General features: G+C 42.7%; 1 protein-coding gene and 1 long non-coding RNA gene across 2 annotated transcripts in view; both read left to right on the forward strand.

Moving 5' to 3' along the window:
• The window catches only part of LOC111153834 (cell adhesion associated, oncogene regulated), a 62,825-nt gene extending 48,344 nt beyond the window's left edge, over positions 1 to 14,481 (forward strand). Inside the window, exons 18-19 of the mRNA XM_022513091.1 lie at positions 12,595 to 12,869; positions 13,495 to 14,481. Coding sequence (XP_022368799.1) covers positions 12,595 to 12,869; positions 13,495 to 13,658 — 439 coding nt within the window. The 3' untranslated portion in view covers positions 13,659 to 14,481. The remainder of the gene's footprint in view (positions 1 to 12,594; positions 12,870 to 13,494) is intronic.
• Positions 7,191 to 10,939, forward strand: LOC111153835. Its single transcript, XR_002641044.1, has 3 exons — positions 7,191 to 7,480; positions 10,696 to 10,722; positions 10,815 to 10,939. It is a non-coding gene; the product is annotated as an uncharacterized LOC111153835 (long non-coding RNA).
• Positions 14,482 to 18,824: the final 4,343 nt, after the last annotated feature.

Here is an 18,824-nt window from a genome sequence, read left to right on the forward strand (position 1 = left end):
TTGCTCAAGATACCCCAACTGACAAAATCTGGAATAAGCTTTGAATGCTGAGAGGCAGAGAAGCACAATTTTAGTGCATTTACACTTTTAGAATGTTGACATCACTAACAACACCTTTACATCTCCGAATGCCCGTTGAACTAAGGTGGACACACTTAGAGGCATAATTTTAGTTATGTTAGATGAGGGCTCACCTAAGGGTGAACACGGGCGTGCCTCGTTTTATTGTGCTTCTTCTCTTTATCGCACTTTGCTGATACTGTGTTTTTGTGGCCACCGTGTATCACGCAAGTCTGTCGATGCCCATTTGCCAATAGCATCTGCTCACTTTGTGTCTCTTTCACATTTTGGTAATTCGGGCAGTATTTCAAATTTTTTCCTTATTCTGTTATCGTAACCTCATCTGGGATTGTGACTCTCTGAAAGCTCAGATGATGGTTAGCATTTTTTATTTTAAGCAATATTGTATTTTTTTAATCGAGGCATGTATGTTTCAATAATAAAGGTGTGGGAGGGATGTGAGATTTTTTTTATGTTAAGCAGAAGTGGGGATATTGGTTAAATGTTGAAAAACAGTGGGTTAATTGCATCGTATTTCTCTGGAAGATTTTTGAGAAGGGGAGCCCTGTATTCGAGAGATGTCTTTAGGCTTGATTAGTGGTAGCAGGGCACAGTGGGATTGCAGGGAAGAGACCAGCCTGGTGGTTTCTGTAAAGAAGACCCTAGCTTTCGTGCAAGGAACGGGTATAGCAAGGAAGAGATGGGGGAGGTTCTAGTGTGGGAATCTTTTTTTTTTTTTTTTTTTAAGGCTTATTTGTTTATGCGAGAGAGGGGTGGGAAGGGGCAGAGGGAGAGCAAGAGACAGAATCTCAAGTACATTCCCCGCTGAATGTGGACCCCAACATGGGTCTTGATCTCATGACCCTGAGATCATGACCTGAGCCAAAATCAAGAGTCAGATGCTTAACTGACTGAGCCACCCAGGTCCCCCTAGAGTGGGACCCTTTAGGACTTGGCCATTGACTGATAGGGATCTAGAAAAATAAAGGAGGTTCAAAATGATTAGAAAGTTTCAAGCATGGGTGGCATGGTAATTGCCATGGTAATAGTCATAGAAATGAGGAACATAAGGGGCACCTGGGTGGGTCAGTGAGTTAAGCATCTGCCTTCAGCTCAGGTCCTGGGATTGAGCCCCATGTCAGGCTCCCTGCTCAGTGAAGAGTCTCCTTCTCCCTCTCCGTCTGCCCTCCCCCAACTTGTGTTTGCTCACATACTCTCTCTCAAATAAATAAATAAAATCTTGGAAAAAAGAAAGGAAGGATGGACAGACAGATGGGGGAACTTAATAAAATGACATACTGAGAAAAAGGGACGAATTTGGTTTTGGGCATTTAGAGGTCCAAGTGCCGGTCGGCTGTCTAAGCCAAGGAGACAGATGAAGGTGCTGGTTCAGGGGGCAGATCGGTACTATGAGACATATTCAGGAGTCATTTGCATCTAAGTAATAGAACTTAAATATGGGTGAGATCTCCAAGGGAGACAGTAGCCATGGCTGATTATTTTTAGTTATTTAAGGTGTTGTTTTGCCCTATTTCATAATTATTTAAAGCGATTAGACATCCTTATTATAAGGCAGTCTCTTTTTTTTTTTTTTTTAGATTTTTATTTATTTATTTGACAGACAGAGATCACAAGTAGGCAGAGAGGAAGGCAGAGAGAGAGAGGGGGAAGCAGGCTCCCCGCCGAGCAGAGAGCCCGATGCGGGGCTCGATCCCAGGACCCTGGGATCATGACCCGAGCTGAAGGCAGAGGCTTTAACCCACTGAGCCACCCAGGCGCCCCAAGGCAGTCTCTTTTTTATTATTTTCTGCTTATGGGCTTGAAATGTCTTTGAGAAGCAGCACCTGAGTGGCTCAGTAGGTTAAGCATCCGACTCTTGGTTTCAGGTCAGGTCTTGATCTAAGGGGCATGAGTTCAAGCCCCACATTAGGATCCACGCTGGGTATTGAGCCTACATTAAAATAATAATAATAATAATAAAGCGCTAGATCCTGGTGCTGTTATTTGAAATGTCTTTGAGGAGATGATAAAGGGGTAGGATGGTATAAGGAGAGTGAAAGGAAAAAGCGTTCATTTATTCATTCAGCAAAAATTTGTTGCAAGTATGTAGTGGGCTAGACACCCAGCTAGGTCCTAGGACATAGGAAGCAAACTAGGCATTGTCCCTGCCTGGTTTTGAGCTTATAGTTTGATGGGGAGACATACCTTTTTTCAAAAGGATACAAATAAATCATAAAAATGACTATATACTTAAAACTGGGTGTTTTAAAGGAAAAGTAAAGAATGTATTAGAAAAGAACGGCCTCCCCAAGCATGTGACATTTTGCTCTAAAGCTGTGAAGAATTTGTAAAACTAGGTGAAAGAGGAGGGGATAGGTTTAAAACTTTCCAGGCAAAGACAAGGTACCATGTACACAAAATCTGTAAGCAGAATGCCAGGATTCATACAGAGCTTCAGGAAGACTAATGTGGCAGGAACCTCACAAGTGAAGGAGCCAGAGGTAAAAGATGAGCAAAACCAGGTCATGCAGAGCCGTGGTGAGTCAGCAAGAGATTTTAGGTAGGCCAGCATTGTGCTAGAACATTCTGGATGGAGTTTGGAGAATAAATTGGATGGGGCAAGAGAGATACAGGGGACCAATCAGATGGCTATTGCAGTAGCTCAGAGGAGAAGCTGGGCACTAGGATTGTTGCAGTAGACAAGAAGAGAAGTAGATAGGTTTATGAGATTTAGAAAGTGCCAATTAAAAAAAAAAAGATACGAGGGATTGGTTGAGAAGGCAGGCAAGGGGTTATCTAGATAACTTGGTGCAACCACTGAGCTAGGAATCACTGCAGGAGATGAGGAGAAACTGTTTACCCCTCAGCGCATACCCTTGGGAGTCATTCTTCTAGACCCCACATCAAACTCACCTTTACACAGGGTGGGTCTTATATTCCACAGATGCCTAAGAACTGAGGAAGTCTTGCTTAGGGCCTGACCCCCCTGTAATCTTAGCTACATAGTGTCCTGCCATGCCTTCTTGGGTTGAAACTTAAATGTATTTTGTAGAGTGGGCTCCTAAGAAACAAGTCAGTGCCAGCCTTAGACCCCTTTTATCATCCCTCTGTTTTGGCAGTAGCTATCTGGAGAGAAAACGTTGCTTTTATTGTCTAAATTGGAATACTGATGTGAAAATGTGAGAACAAGTAAGAGGAAATGTACATTGCAGCAGTCTGCGGAGTTTTATTGATTCCCGTGCTCTTGTGGCATGTTGTAAATGCCTGCTTCACTGTATTCAGCTAATTTGAAAGCTTTTCACGGTTTAAGAGTGATTTGTAATAGCTCACCATGGACAGCTAGAAAGAGGCGTATAGAATGTGGCTTTGTGGGGAGTCCGTCCCCTCCACTAAAGACTTAATTGAGAAATCCTTGTGCATTTCAAGAATGTAACAGATTTTAATCAAATAAATCAAAAGCGCTCTATCCTCCTCCTTCTCTCCTCCTCTTCTCAATTTAAAAAGGCAGTGGCGCGGTTCTGGATATGTAATCAGCTGGGGTTTTTGTCAGTTGCTTGGCTAGCTTAATGGGAAAGGATTGACGTTAAATCCTGCCTGTTTACCATCAGTCTTGATAATTTGCAAAAGAGTAGAGAGGACACTGATGGAATTCACAGATGAATGGAGAGGTCCCATAGGAAGGAACAAGATATTAAGGGTCCTAGAAAGATTGGAAGTGGGCAGGAAGTAGCCAAGTAAAAATGAGCTTGGAAAAATGGATATAATCCATCTGGGGGAAGAAGCGCAAGCTATACGTGGCTGATGGTCAGGAGGAGAGATAAAGTTAGTGCTTAGGAAGCGCAGATACCATGAATGATCTCCAAGATTTTGCCTAGTGATGACCTTTAAAGTCTGTGTGTTGTTGGGTTGGGGACACTCTTTCACCCACTGGGAACCTTCCACTGGAGTCCGATATATGCAGATAAAAATAGTGTGTAGAGAGGAGCATGCAAACGTTTCGTTAGAGTACTGGCTCATTCTGGCTTACGAGTTGAGCTGCCCAGCTGGTTTGTTAAGTAGGAAAATGACTACTTGTTGATTATGCCTAAATTCTTTCCCCCAGCAAGTGACTGTGTTAAAACTCAGTCTATCTCCTATGGCTGATCACATAGCTACTTCAGAACTCGCCATAAAAACCAGAGGCAGAAAACACACAAAACCTAAGACTTGGTTTCTTTCCCATCTGTGGTAATCTTGCCTCGTTCCTTAAGAAAAAAAGTTCAAAGCACTGTGATTTTTTTTTTTTTTTTTAAGATTTCATTTATTTGACAGAAGGAGACACAGCAAGAGAGAGAGAACACAAGCAGGGGGAGCAGGAGAGGGAGAAGCAGGCTTCCCACCGAGCGAGTCTAATGCGGGGCTCGATCCCAGGACTCTGGGATCATGACCTGAGCCGGAGCCAGACGCTTAAGGACTGAGCCATCCAGGTGCTCCTGTATCTGATTTTTCAAATTGCTCAGCACCTTCCTTTTGGGGAAGTTCTATATTTCCTACTTATAAGATGGAAACTAAGGGCCCGTTTTCAGGGAGTTAGGTGGTTAGGATAGTGTTTTTTGGTCTTTTATTTGTAAGATAGTGTGCGTATGAGCTTGTCATGTTCAGTAACGTAGTCATTTATTGTCACCTATTATGTGACAATCACCAGTAAACTAATTCCCAAAGGGCAGCTCCCACTCTGAGACGGGGGTCATTACATGCAGTAAAGAGTATACAATAAGAGTGGGGGACAGCCATGGCCCTGGGGGAATGTCATCGGGGTGCTGTTGCCTAGTAACTGATGAGCTTCCAAAAATAAGCCTGGGTCAGCAAACTAATGGAGACACTGAGGCAAGAGGAAACAGAAGTGAGCGGACTAGTAAAACAGACCACCACCAAGATGTGACTGTTTCAGAAGTCTCAAGGACATACTCATGAACGTACACGTCATACATCCAAGAGATTTGCGGAGATCCAGTCTTTGCCCTCTCGCCATAACCAAAAGAGGAAACTTATGCAGGTATCTACTCAGAGTAATTCTGTTCGTATTCGTGCTTATCAAATATCCAGCTGCTGGGTATACAGAAATGGAACACTTCGCTAGAAAATATTTTAGGGGTCCTCGGTAGTTTTCCTGGAATGTCCAAAATACATTTAGTGAAATACTCACGCAACACACTCACCAAGCGCAATTCTGTGCCAATCTCTTCCTTCCTAGTGTGTGTTCCTCAGATGGTTGGTTCAAGTTTATGACACTGTAATAGTCCTTCTTCTGTCTTACAGGTTTGTCAGGTCTGTCCTGTTAACTGAAAACGTATCTTGGTAAACTAACAGGTCTCAGACCACCTGAATCCGTTTTAGCACATATTTTTGTCCATGGCAAGATGCCCAGAGTTCTATTTACTCAATGTTTTTAAACTTAAAATTAAGAGAAGTCGTTTCATTGAGCCAGAGACAACTCCGTTAAAGCCTTCACTCTACCTTAAGCCAATAATAACTGCAATTGAAGGATTATCTGGGAACCCTGAGGCAGTGAAATTATAAACTCTTTGACTATATGAACTGTAAAATGTGCAGTGGAAGAGCATCTTGATGAATGTCAGATATTTGCAGATAGACTCATTTGACCTGTTCTGTTTCTCACTGCCTGTAGATTGGGGTCTTTATGGATATTCTTTCATGTGATTACCTGACAGCTTTAGAAATTTTAGTTCAGGGGGTGCCTGGGTGGCTCAGTCATTAAATAACTGCCTTCGGCTCAGGTCATGATTTCAGGGTCCTGGAATCAACCCCCGCACCAGGCTCCCTGCTCTGCAGGAAGCCTGCTTCTCCCTCTCCTTCTCCCCCTGCTTGTGTTCCCTCTCTTGCTGTCTCACTCTCTGTCAAATAAATAAATAAAATCTTTGAAAAAAAAAAAAAAGAAATTTTAGTTGAGGTATTAATCAGTAAAATTGTTTTCACATGCTGTATTCCTAATTCTATTCAGAACAGGTATTATATATATATTTCTTATTTTATTTTATAAAGATTTTTATTTATTTGAGAGAGAGTGAGCGAAGGAGAGAGAGAACACGAGCAGGGTGGAGGAGCAGAGGGAGAACGCAGGGCTCCATCCCAAGACTCCAGGATCATGACCTGAGCCAAAGGCAGACATTTAAATGACGGAGCCATACAGGCGCCCCATTCCTTTTTGTATACTTTGTCCTCTATGCTTACGTCTTATCACATAACCCCTAAGTTGAAGCCATTTTTATGCCAACACCTGTAGATACCTCGGATAGAATGAATACCTCGGATAGAATTACTTACATGTGGTTTGTGGTTATCTAAATGGTTAATTCCTGATGATTAGGAGTTAGGATTTAGTGTACTGGAAAATTTTAAATCAGTTTGGTGTATCCTCTTGGAAGGTGGGTCATTTAACTCGAAGTATGATCTTACTGTCAACACCGTTCTGTGATTGGAGAGTCACGATTCAGAACCAAAGTAAACGGCTGCCACTATCCTCTATTTCACTTTGCTGAAAAACAGATACCAAAGAATAGGGAACTATAAAATTGTACTTTTTTTTTTCTTGTGAAATATATGTCATTTCTTTTAAAACCTCTTGTGTGTTGAACCTGTGTGTTTGCTCCGGCACAGAAGACCAGGTTATCATCCATCACTGTTGGCCGTGGTCCCTCTGTCTTGGCCATCCCTTGGGTCCTACCCCACCGTGTGATTCACCTCGGCTGCCTCACAAAGGTGTCTCACACTCAGACTGTCAGGGCTGCCCCCACACTTCATTTAAAAATCTCATCCTTCACTTTAAATGAAAGAAATGAACAGGGAAAAAAGAAACTAAAAGGAAAGAAAAAGAAAAATTTAAGACTTCTTACTACCCGGTGAGTCGTCATTATTTTATGTTAATATTGTGAAATTTCATTCCTCTTCTGTGTACCCAAACAAATTATTAATTTATAAAATTTTGTTTTTAGGGAACTTCCCTGGTTTTTCTAATACTGGCAAGTATTTTTTTCTTTTTTTCCTACAGTTTGACTTTGCTTTTTTTAAATGAAAACTCTTCTTTCTGACCTGATGACCCTTTTTGGTCTTTTGGGTTTCTAGGGCCTCTGTGTGACTTCCAGATTCTTGCAAAGAAACGAGGCATCAAGCCAGAAGCTCATTAGTTAATTTTACAGCATCATCGTCGGGATTTTTGGTTTTTTTAAAGGACAAGACTGCGTGTTGTATGTCTCATTGTTTTAAGAGCTTTCTCTGACACTGAGGCTAAGCATTGCCTGCCCTCATGGGGAGTTTAAGTCAGATGACTTTGAAACCAACAGATAAAAGAAAACCCAGACAACAGAATCTGTGTTGAACAAGGACACAGATAACTACGGCAGGGATACAAAAATCTTCGAGGGTAAGTGTATCTGTTCATTCTCCCTTTAGTGGACATGTCTCACCTTAGTACTGGGCATTAACAAGGTATTATAGGTATTTTCCAATTAGTTTAGTCATGGCCCCTCCAGGCCCCTGATAATGAATTTACTTGCTCAAGAAAAAGGATATTTTTTTAAAAATCTGATTTTTTTTTAAAGATTTTATTTATTTGACAGAGAGAGCACAAGCAGGGGGAGCAGCAGGCAGAGGGAGAGAGAGAACCAGGCTCCCCACCGAGCAAGGAGCCCGACGTAGGGCTCGATCCCAGGACCCTGGGATCATGACCTGAGCTGAAGGCCAACGCTTAACAACTGAGCCACCCAGGCATCCCAAAATCTGATGTTTTAATGTTTATTAGTTCAACATTTTTGAGATCCTACCGTGTACCATGAACTGTATGCGTGGTGCTGGATACCATGACTTTAATTAGAGTCCCATTTACCTCAGTTCTTTACTACCTCCTAGACCATTTTAATTCCATTCCTTCTCTAGGGTTTTATGTTATTTTTGTCACAGGTTTTCATTCTACAAATATTTAAAATCCTCTAAGACATTACAGTTACTATTTCTTGAAATCCGTATTTATTCAGAATTCCTGACACTCCCTTTCTTTGTTGCTCCTGGTTCCTTTCTGTATTTCCTTTCTCGCATCTGCTGGCAATTGTTTCCTTCAACGTGAAAAACTGCTCCTGGTATTTCTTGTATTTCTTATAATAACAGGTCTGAGGGTCACAGAGTCTCCCAGCATTTTGGTCTGAACACATCTTCAGGTCCTCTTCCTTTTTGAAGGATCCTTTTTACAGTTCATTGAATTCTAGGTTGGCAGTTACTTTCTTTTTGTACTTTAATCATGTCGCATTATTGCTTCTGTCATTTCTGGTGAAGAATCATCTGTGCAGTTAGTACGGTTCCCTGTCAAAGTAATAATGTCTGTTTCTTCTGGCTGCTTTTATGGTTTTCACATTGTGTTTTGCTTTCAGCAGTTTAATTGTTCACATCCAGAAGTGTACTTGTCTTTGTATTTATTCTGAATAGCTTGGGGTTCATAGGACTTCTCATATCCGTGCTGGAGCTTTCATCAGTTTTAGCAAATTCTTAGCCCTTATGTCTCCATATATGGCTTCTGTCCCATTCTCTTTTCTCTCCTTCAGAGAGACTCCAACTGTATATGCTTTTGAGCTTTTCACTTTTCGCTATGCCTCAAGTGTCTTTTAAGCTTCCTTCTCTATTTCCCATCCTTTTTGTCTCTGCACTCCAGTCTGAATGGGGTGCGACGCCTGCTTCGTGTATGTGGACCTCTGTTCATCTGTGCCCAGTTAGCTCTTCGCCCTGTGAATTCAGTTCTCAATTTCAGTTATTCTACTTTTTTAGTGTAAAAATCCCAATAGTGGGTCTAGGTGTCTAGTAAAATTCCTCATCTTGTCATCTGTTTTCGTGAATATATGCATCCAGGTCTTTCAAAGTCTTTGCCTCGTAACTCAGTATATGCATCACTTATTTTTCTCTTGTTCCTTTCTCTTGATGGGCTTGGTAGTTTTTTATGAATTCTAGGCAGTGCATATAAAAACCACAGAGGCTCTGGAGGAGGAGTTCTTTGTCCAGAAGGATTGGTTTTGGCAGGCAGTTTGGCAAGGGGCACATCACTTTTCCCCAATCTGGAACAGAGCTGTTTTATTGCTGAGCTTCCGTGGCTACAAAAGCATTGTCTATTTCTACATCACCATTATTTGTACAGCGTAAATCTTCAAGGGTCCCAACGGAAAGTGTTTCTCTCTTTAGGAGACTCCACTCCAGTTTCTGTCTTCCCAATGCCATGAAGGTGCTGGGAGGCCTGCTCAGCGTCTTAGCTTTGTAGCCCCCACCTTCTGCTTGATGCCTCAGCCTTTTCTTTTTGCACTGAATCGGGCAAATGCCTCAAGAGGAAAAGTGGTATGGAAACTCAGGTTCAACATTTACCTTTTCTCTGGAGAGCCAGCCGTTCAGGTGCTTGCATTTTTGGGTAGTTGCCCTCTGATGACTTCAACAGATTTAAAGTAAAAATTTCTCCATTCTTTGTAGTAGTCCTTGGCAGGAGAGTCGTGATACAAACTAATCAGTCATAGCCAGAAAACAGCAATTTAATTTTTCAAAAGTTATTTCCAGCAAGTCATGGTAGCCATCTAGATTCCCCTGACCAGAGATATTTCTGGTTTGGGGAAATCGAAATCCTCCTTATTCTGTAGGTCTGTAATTGCTACCTGATGTAATTTCCTTTACTGTAATACAGTTGAGTCTGAACTTGTAGGAAAGAGTAGACACTGGTCTCTAGCTGGTCACATGGAAAGTACTCTTTCTCACCAGCCACACATCTATTACCCTTTTCACAGGTAAGTGCTGACAGTGTCTTTTATATCTTCTTATATAACCCCACGTCACACCGTAGCCATTTGTTTACTTTTCCCATCTCCTCTGTGTGACTGGAAGTTGGAAATCTGCTGTATTTACCTTTATATTTTTAGTGTCTACCACAGTGTCTGACATTTAGAAGTTGTTCAGCAAATGCTTTTAGAATAAAGGGCTCTTGTATGTAAGGTTATTTATATAAATGGATAATATCCATTAAATTTTCATTAGTAGTATCTGAATTCAGAAAGATAGGGTTTCTGTGGGTTTTTAAATTTTTTTGTTTTGTTTTTCTTTTGTTTTTGCCTCTGACCATGTCCCCCATTTTGGGTAAATACCTTACTTAGAGTCTGTATTTGATCCCGATGAACTGAAAATATGCAGGGTGAGTCTCAGGTTCCCTAGGCATTGGGACAATGGAAGAGACCAGACAAAATCCAAGAAGGAAAGAACCCAATAACACAGACATTACTAAATGGCTCAGGAGATCAGTGCTCACCTTTGCCAGCATCCCAGGGAAGTTTTTAAAATTTAGAGTAGAATAAGATGTAGCATGAGACAAATAATACCATACTATCCTGGAATCATGATCTGTCTAGCCCAAAGCTCTGATTCTGTCTCCAGCAAACTTCCTTCTATACTAGTGCTTCCTTCATTTGTTATTGGCTTAAGACATGCATGGAAACAGTTGGGTTTTATTTGAATCAGGTATATATTTCTTCTATATTATTAAAACTTAAAATATAGTCCTATATCTTTTACTCAAACTATTCTGTGAAAATTAATGCCTCACATACTTTGCTTTCATTTCAGGTGACAACTGTCTGAATTCCACTAAAGGTATAGTAAGTATATTTCTCTATTTGAAATGAATGTTGGACTTACTTAAATTAAGGATCTGGTTTTCTGACAGATATCTTACTCTCTTGCAGGTTCAGATCTTTCTTCCTGCCTAGCATTCAGTATTTCCAATAATTTTGAACCAGCAGAGATGCTAGTAACATTTTCGTGGACGTCCTTGACTGATTTTCATTTGCCCCAGAAATGTAACATTCCATGTTAAAAAGGTGGAAATCCAAAGAATGCTTACCTTTATTCCCTAACATTGCCTAGCTACATCATACTACCAGTCAGTGCTGTGTGTTTCCTACCTAACATGCCCAAATCAAAACCAAATGAAATGTCTTCATGAGAATCTTCTTATAATTGTGGAAATAAAAAGTATATTTCTCTAATTCCAGCTTCTGTTAGTGATGGACTAGCTTGATCATCTACAGGTAATAATGATGAAATCTGGACCATTTGGAAGTATTGGAGAATAAACAGAAGCAGGCAGAAACTGAATAAATCTAACCTTAAAAGACAATGTCTGACAGTTGTTCATGGATTTTTGCTGGAGGGCATTCTCCAGGCTTGGGTCAAGGACCCAAACAGAAGGTGTCGGAGGGTGGAGTTCAAGACCAACAGAACAACCAGAAAATTAGAGAGGGGGGGAAGCCAGTAAAAAAAGCTGCTAAATGAGTGAAGAAGTAGGAAAATAGGATACTTAAGGAGGAAAATGTCAATAGAAAAAGACCCTGAGGTGACACAGATACCACAATTAGCAGGCAGTAACTGAAGGCAGCTGCTATAAATATGTTCAAGCACCTAAAGGAAGATAAACATACAATGAGTTCACATATGAGGGATTGCAGCAGAGAAACAGAAACAATAAAAAGGACCAAATGGAAATTCCAAGCTGAAAGGTATAGTTAACTGGAATGAAGAATTTACTGAATGAGCTTAACAGCAGATTGGAGACAATAGAAGAAAGAATCAAAGAACTAGAAGATCAATAGAAATTATCCAGTCTGAAGAACAAAAAGAAGAAAAGAAAACACGTATCTTAGATGAGGGCAAGAAATAAAAGTAGAGCAGGATTGAAATGCTCAGTGCTAATAAATTCTAGCAACTAATTATGCAAAGAAAAATTTAAAAATAAAACTTGGATTTTGAATGTCTAATCTATGTAGTGTTTTTTCCAAGGGTGAGAGGGAACGTATTATCTGACTTCAAGGCAGTGTGTGTTTGTTGGCTTTCATAAGATTAGTCCTCTCATGTGGCCATAGGTTTCTTAGCTTTCTGTTCTCTTCTTCCTCTTTTTCTCCCCTATTCCTTCCAGTGACCAATGGTCTTTTTCTTCTGGGTGCTATATTCAGGAACCAATTAGTTGTAAAAAGGAAGATAACTTCAGACACAGACCAAGGCAAAGGAAGCCTGTGAGATAGGTCCTCACATATGGTTTTTTTTTTTTTTTAAAGATGTATTTATTTATTAGGGGAGGGGAGGGACAGAGGGAGAAGGAGAGAGAGTCTTAAACAGACTCCATGCTCAGCGTGGAGCCTGAGACAGGGCTCGGTCTCATGACCATGAGATCTTAACCCTGAGATCATGACCTGAGCTGAAACCAAGAGTTGGATGCTTAACCAGTTGCGCCACCCAGGTGCCCCCATATATGGTTTTATTCTTAAGTGGCTCCTGTTGTATTCCATTTTAACTGTAGTTTTTGAGTTCTTACTATATCAAATCATAGTGAATCATTTCATTATTTTTAAGCACTAATCTTTCTTAAGAACCTTGGAATACAAAATACTAAATGATATTTCAAAATAAGTGTCTTTTAATTTTAATCCCTCTAGACACAATCCTATTTCTTTTGGTTGTATTTTCTAGGTGTTTCACGAAAACTAACAGCACTTTCAGCAGCAGCCCCCTTCCTGTGGTCCCAGTGGTAACATCTTATCCTCAGGATGGTTTGGAAATGAAGCCCCTCGGTCACATGAAGATGCCTGCATGCCTGGCTTCCACAGTCCCCGACTGTGGCCAGTCACCTGAAGAGGACTTCAAAGATGACATGGTGCCAAGACCTGCCCAGCATACTTGCTGTCAGGACAGTAGGAGTGAAATCAACTCTGAGTGCACAGAAGATACAGCAGAGTTCAACAGAGGTACTAGGCGACATTATAAATCTTACAAATTTATAAATTATAAATGAGTTTCTAGCTGGTCTTTAGTTAGGTAAGACCTATAAGAGGACAGTTGCTTTCAGGACGTTCTCTCTGTGATCAAGTCACATATTTCTTAAATAGTGGGTGGGGGGTATTGGGTACTTCAAAAAAGTTGACTGTATAAGGAATTCTGTGAAATTCTGTTATTCATATCCTTCATCTCAGGATGTTAATCCCACTACAGTTTGGAGAATAAATCCAAGGGGGTTTGATTGGGTTTGTGCCTGGACAGTAGAGTTGCTGAAAGAATGTATTGTATCATCACGGGCCTCTTTTATCATTTGAATTGCTTCTGGAGTTGTAGCTTTTCCTTAGAATGCTTATTTGTGGGGCTTTAGGGGGTTTGCTTTAGCCCCGAGGTGAATTATACAGCTGTTCATGAGAGCTCAACCTTTATTTTAAGTCTCTAAAACCTACTTTCTTTCTCAAAGTCAAACTCAACATAACTGGGCTCTACATTTACTCATTACTCTTTTCTTTATTGCTCAAAGTAATGTTGTGAGACTGTTGTTTATAAATCTGCCTTTCTGATGTCATAATGCTCCCAAACCTCTGTGTTTTTCAGGAGACAGCTGTGTCCATTCAGAAACAGAGAACAAAATTTTAAGTTGGAATCCTCTTATTTTGCCTCATGTGTCCAAGGACTGTACTGAAAAGACCACCTGGTCTCCTCCTGGCATTCCTTTAGACAGCCCTGCAGGGGTCCTTCAGCAACCCCAAGAGACCTGAGGGTGTGCAAACGACCAGTCATGTTCCCACTTCAAGCCAGTAACTGCACAAAACAGGCCAGGGGATGGACTGTGTGAAGGACATGAATTCAAATCAGAGAAAATCATTATTTATTTTTTTTGTAGTAGTAATGTCCTATGAATGTATCTTAAAATGTGTGCCCTTTTATATTATTTATGCCTTAAAATTTCCCTCCTCCTTCCTCCCCCTCGGTAGGAAGCAACCTAGTTTTGCGTAGTTCTCAATCATCTGAGAGTGTGGCATCATTCCATGTTTCTGAGAACCTCAGTGACCATAAGAGCTCCTCCTGCAAGGATCCAGCCTATTGGCCAGTTCGGCTAAGAGGGAACTGAAGTTTTCAGATGGAAAGCTGTCTTTTGGTGTATTGTGTTATCAGACTTTCTGAGAACATTTGAAGTCACGCTTGGTTGTAACTTAGCGTTTGTAATAGCAGGTGTCTTATGAATTTGAGTGCCTTCCACAGAAGTGATAGGTGAGCTCTTGGCTTTCTGTCTTCACACGGGCACAAATAATGTTCAGTTTTCTAGGCACTAGTCACAGACGGTGTCATGATCATGGTTGAGGTTAAGGTCTGTGGAGTATGTAGACAGGGGATCAAAGCTAGAGAGAAAAAGATAGCCCTCTGGTCCCACTGCATCAAAATTGGGTTGGCTTATTAAATTGTCACTATAGGGCTCATTTTGACTGTTTCTAAGAGTAGGAACAAAATGAGTTTAAAGTGGAAAGAAAGTAGACTTGGAAAGAAAGACCCCCATTGTGCTCCCGGTGTCACACCACCTGAAAATGACTATTTTTCAAGCTTCCAGCATGGGCAATACTTGGACGATGTGAGTATCAGAAAAGATTTAATTTGGAGGGAAAGGGGTATGGTTTGAAATTTCCTGACTTTTTTCAGAATGTCGTCATCGTAAACACACACCTGAAGCTTTGATTAGTGGAGCCTGTAAATCACAGTTACGGCTCCCTCTGAGTGACAAGGACATTTGCAGCTGCCTTGGGAAGGCCTTTCTTCTCCACATCAAAAAAAAAAAAAAAAAAAAAAAAAAAAAACCCAAAAAAAAAAAAAAACACACACTACTCCTATTTAATAGCTATTTTAATAACTTGAGTCAAACTTCAATGGATGACTGCTTGTTTTCAGATTGTGCATCCCTTTTGGGGGAAAAAAATAGAAAATGATTCTCTTTATGTAGAGTCAAGCAGTTTCAGCAATAAATGAGAAAAGTTCACAGTTCCTCAGAATTGCAGTGAAATAGACTAGAATACTATGTTAAGCAACTGTTTCTGTAAATGCATCAGTATTCCCTTATGTATGCCTACGTATCTTATAAATAGAGCTGTTAGCGAAGTATGCTGTTTGAGCTGGGTCACTCTGCAAGAATGACTTTGAGTAGAATGTAGCGAGTGTCATTTAAGGGTCAGGTATTAGGGACGCCGTTGAATCGAGTGCTGCATTCCATATCGCCATACTAAGAGTATACTGGATTTATTCTTCCCGTGGTGTAGATGCCATTAGCTTTGCAGGGGGGTAGCTGCATCCCTTACTTCTGTGACTAGCAAAGGACAGAATCCTCGTGCACAGAACATGAAAACATACCGTGTTTGGCCAACCGAGACACAGCCGTGCTGTCACACAGGGAGTTTTAGAAAACTGGGGAGCAGACGTTTGTGGGCAGTCATTTTGATTCAGGAAACACAGGTGTACTAGCATGAGCCTTGGGTCATAAACTGCTTTTAAAGATTGAGTTTGGATATGGGATGTGTGCACTAGGAAGAGAAGATGACTTTCCCTTTAGGGCAATCTTACTGTGGACTGCTTTTATTTATATTATTAGTAACGCTGTTTTAAGTGTTATCCCTCTTATTGTATTTTATTTATAAAAATGCCTTTATATATTGAGACGTATAAATATAAATATATAAATATATATATATATAAAATTGCCTTACCGTTCAGGAGTTATGCATCCCTCCTAACCTTGAGTCGTTCTGAACTTGTATGACCTACCCAGTCACCAACAACAGTCCTGCCTGGTGTCACTTCCCCAGGAAGTCAGAGGACATAGGAGCATATCGTGAACCCTCACAACAGATCTCCAGCACAGTCCCCCACCACAGAGCTGGCGCTTCAACTCGATTTACCCGGAGCCGTAATCCGAGCTCCTTTCAGTTTTCCAGACTGCTTTCCAAATACATGCGGTTCCCTCTTGCCATGGAACCAGCCCGGTTCCACATGCTCTCTCCCGCCCTCCCCTGCTGCATGCTTCCTCTGACTCGACCCCACAGCCCAGAAGTTGTCCTCTGTCCATGTGGGCGGAGCTCCATGCTTGTCACTTGGTCTTCCCAGAATCCCCATATCTCCCGGTGACAGCCCTCACCACCACCACCCCCTGCCTGGGAATGGGATCTTCCCTGGGCCCAGTGAGCACGACATTGGTCAGGCCTCCTCTGTTCCTTCTGGTCTTAGAATTCTCTGTGGTTCTTTGTTTTAGTGTCAAACTCCGCCCCTGCTCCTGGTGTGTCATTTCACTGTGTCCTTTTCCCCCCATTACGTACCGATCGTCTGCTCATAGGTGCTATACAGGTTGTGAGTGAACTTGCAATGTTTTAACACCTTGTGAAGTGGTCTTTTAGGAAAGCATTTCTTTCTGGGTTTTGTTTTTGTGGAGTGAGTCTGTGAAGGCCAGTACCCAGAGAGCTCATTCCGGAGAGAGTACTGCCAAGAACTTGACTTCATGGCTGGATTTCACCTGTGTTGCTCTGTTTTTTTTAAAGTAATGGCTTTGAGATGCATGTTTTTGTATCCTATTGAAAAGTATGTTTTATTTCCCTGAAAGTTGTAATGTTATGTTTGGAACTGTACATATTCTAAATGATGTAGCGTTGACAGGTTTTGTCTGGGTGATATGACTTTGTATTAAAAGAGAACGCTGCTTTCCTGGAGAGTAGCATGTGAAGATGGGGACCGTCAGATACTCCCTGTTTGTATGAAGCTGCTTCTAGCTTGTGGTCGGGGTGGGTGTACGTCTTCCTCAGACCTCCATCCCCGTCCTCTTCTGAAAATCCCCATCGCATGTCCCAGAGCCACGTGAGTTAATCCCTTCTGTTCTGACCACAGAGATCCGGGCCCTGAAGGAGCAGGATCTAGGACAGCCAGTGTTTTCATGGGGAGCCTGGGAGTATCCCTGAGCCCCGGGGGGCTGTGTCCGAGCAGGCAGACCCCCCACCCTTGGGGGGGGCTCTGTGTCTCTGGAAGGAAGCAAGGAGGGACGGAGAGGAGCCTGAGGGGCATGGAGAGGAGTGAGCCCTCCTCGCTGTTGTCTCTGCTGACCATTGGACCATCTGTGTGAACCCCTGGGCAGACATTTCGCCTCCGCAAGAAAAGCAGCCCTAAAAAAAAAAGTGTCTGGGCTGCTTTGACCAGAAAGCCAACAGGGTCTTTGGCATGGGGTGGGGCCTTGTTCTGTTTTATTCCCTGTGTTGAAATAAGCCTCCCTTAAACCTTAGCTCCAGTCCTGAGAGCCTGGAGAGAACTTGAAATCCCTTTTCTAATAAAGTCAAAATCTGTGAGAACCTAAGAAGCAACTGTAGTTTCTGTCCCGTTTCCTGTCTCCTTTCAGGCGCCACTTATTCCTGGCAAGATCGTCCCCTGGCTTTCTTGCCATTGCTTCTCATCCGAGTCCCCCGCCGAGGCAGCTCAGCGTCCTGACGCTTGTAGTCAGTGGAACAAGCATTCATTTGTGTTCACCCCGATTTCAGACACACACACACAGGAGCCCGTGAGTCATGCTGGCAGCAGACCGAGTGCGACGGGAACGGCCCCCGTCCCCTGCCAGCAAGCAGTGGCACCTGGTCATGCTGACACAGACTCCTGGAAACTAGTGACCATGCCTCCCTCTGGCCACTTCGGGGTCCGGGATACTCCTCCACCAAGGGGAAGAGAGACACACAGACCCAGGGATGGCCACCTGGCCCGCCGCCCCTCTGATGAAGCCAGTCCCATAATTGAAGCTTGTGCTCTTGGGGAAGGAATGTGAGATTTGGGGAATAACTTCTAGAAGGGCGCATTTCTTGCTACAGTTGAATGAACAGAGCACATACCTTCAGATCCTGCTTCCCATCTCCTAGCCACCCCGTCAGTAGGAGAACCTGGGACCCAGCCGGGGTCAGCCTCTCCCTGTGGGAACTGCAGGGGAAATAGTCTTCTCCCAGTGATAGCATCTGGTAGGATTTATTTAGCAACTGTTCAGTTCACAGGCTTTGTGCGGAAGCGGCTAGCTTGCTCATAACGCACCAGGCACCGTTCCCAGAACCACCCTTCTCACACGGCCTTGGACACCCGGTCATCTTTTCTCCAGTTATGTGTCTTCCTCATCCTTCTGTCTCTCCCTTCCACAAGCTGGGCCAGGCTGTCTCTTGTAACGAGGTCACTGAGAGGTGCTGCGCTGAGCCTTGCCCTTGCTACGAAGGCGGGAAGGGGGAGCCGGTGTCTTAGCCATCTTGGTCTTAAAACCAAGTGTGACAGAGGGATCTTTCCACCTCCCACCTGTCTCCTCTATGCGTATTTGGGGCCCGTCTTGGGACCTCATGGTGTTGCAGTCACAGTGATGGTGACATTAACTGGGGCATCCGTGAGTTCTTGTGCAGGATCCGAACCTGGGTTGGTGGATGGCAGTTCGATGCCTACAGGCACAAGCAAAGGAGACAGACGCTGTGGAGGTGTCCCTGATTGTTCTCAGGACCAGAGACTGAGCATTGTGCATGAAACTCAGGACTGCTGTCCTTACATATGAGTAATCATCTTTGGGATGAAATCATGCTTACCAGCCTCTGCCTCCAGGCCTTCCCTTGAATCCCCGTATTGGTGGCTTTGCTCCCTGAGGGCAGAGTGGGAGAGTGAAGTTAGTGACTGTTACACTTCCACAGCCTTACCTTCCAGGAAAAGGACAATCCCAACCCTCAGAATGACTGGGGTTCTACACTCACATGGGAACCAGCAACTGACCAAGGCCTGTAGGAAGGAAAGAAAGTGCATAACTTGAGCAACCCAGCATAGATTCCGGGAAAAACCCCTCCCTTTCCAGATAGACTCTGTCCTAGAGACCCCAGAACACAGAGGGGGTGGCCCCAGATGCCTAAGTTTGG

Source organism: Enhydra lutris, unplaced genomic scaffold (genome assembly GCF_002288905.1).
Source record: "Enhydra lutris kenyoni isolate GAN:26980312 unplaced genomic scaffold, ASM228890v2 scaffoldscaffold34, whole genome shotgun sequence".
NCBI classification, from domain to species: domain Eukaryota; kingdom Metazoa; phylum Chordata; class Mammalia; order Carnivora; family Mustelidae; genus Enhydra; species Enhydra lutris.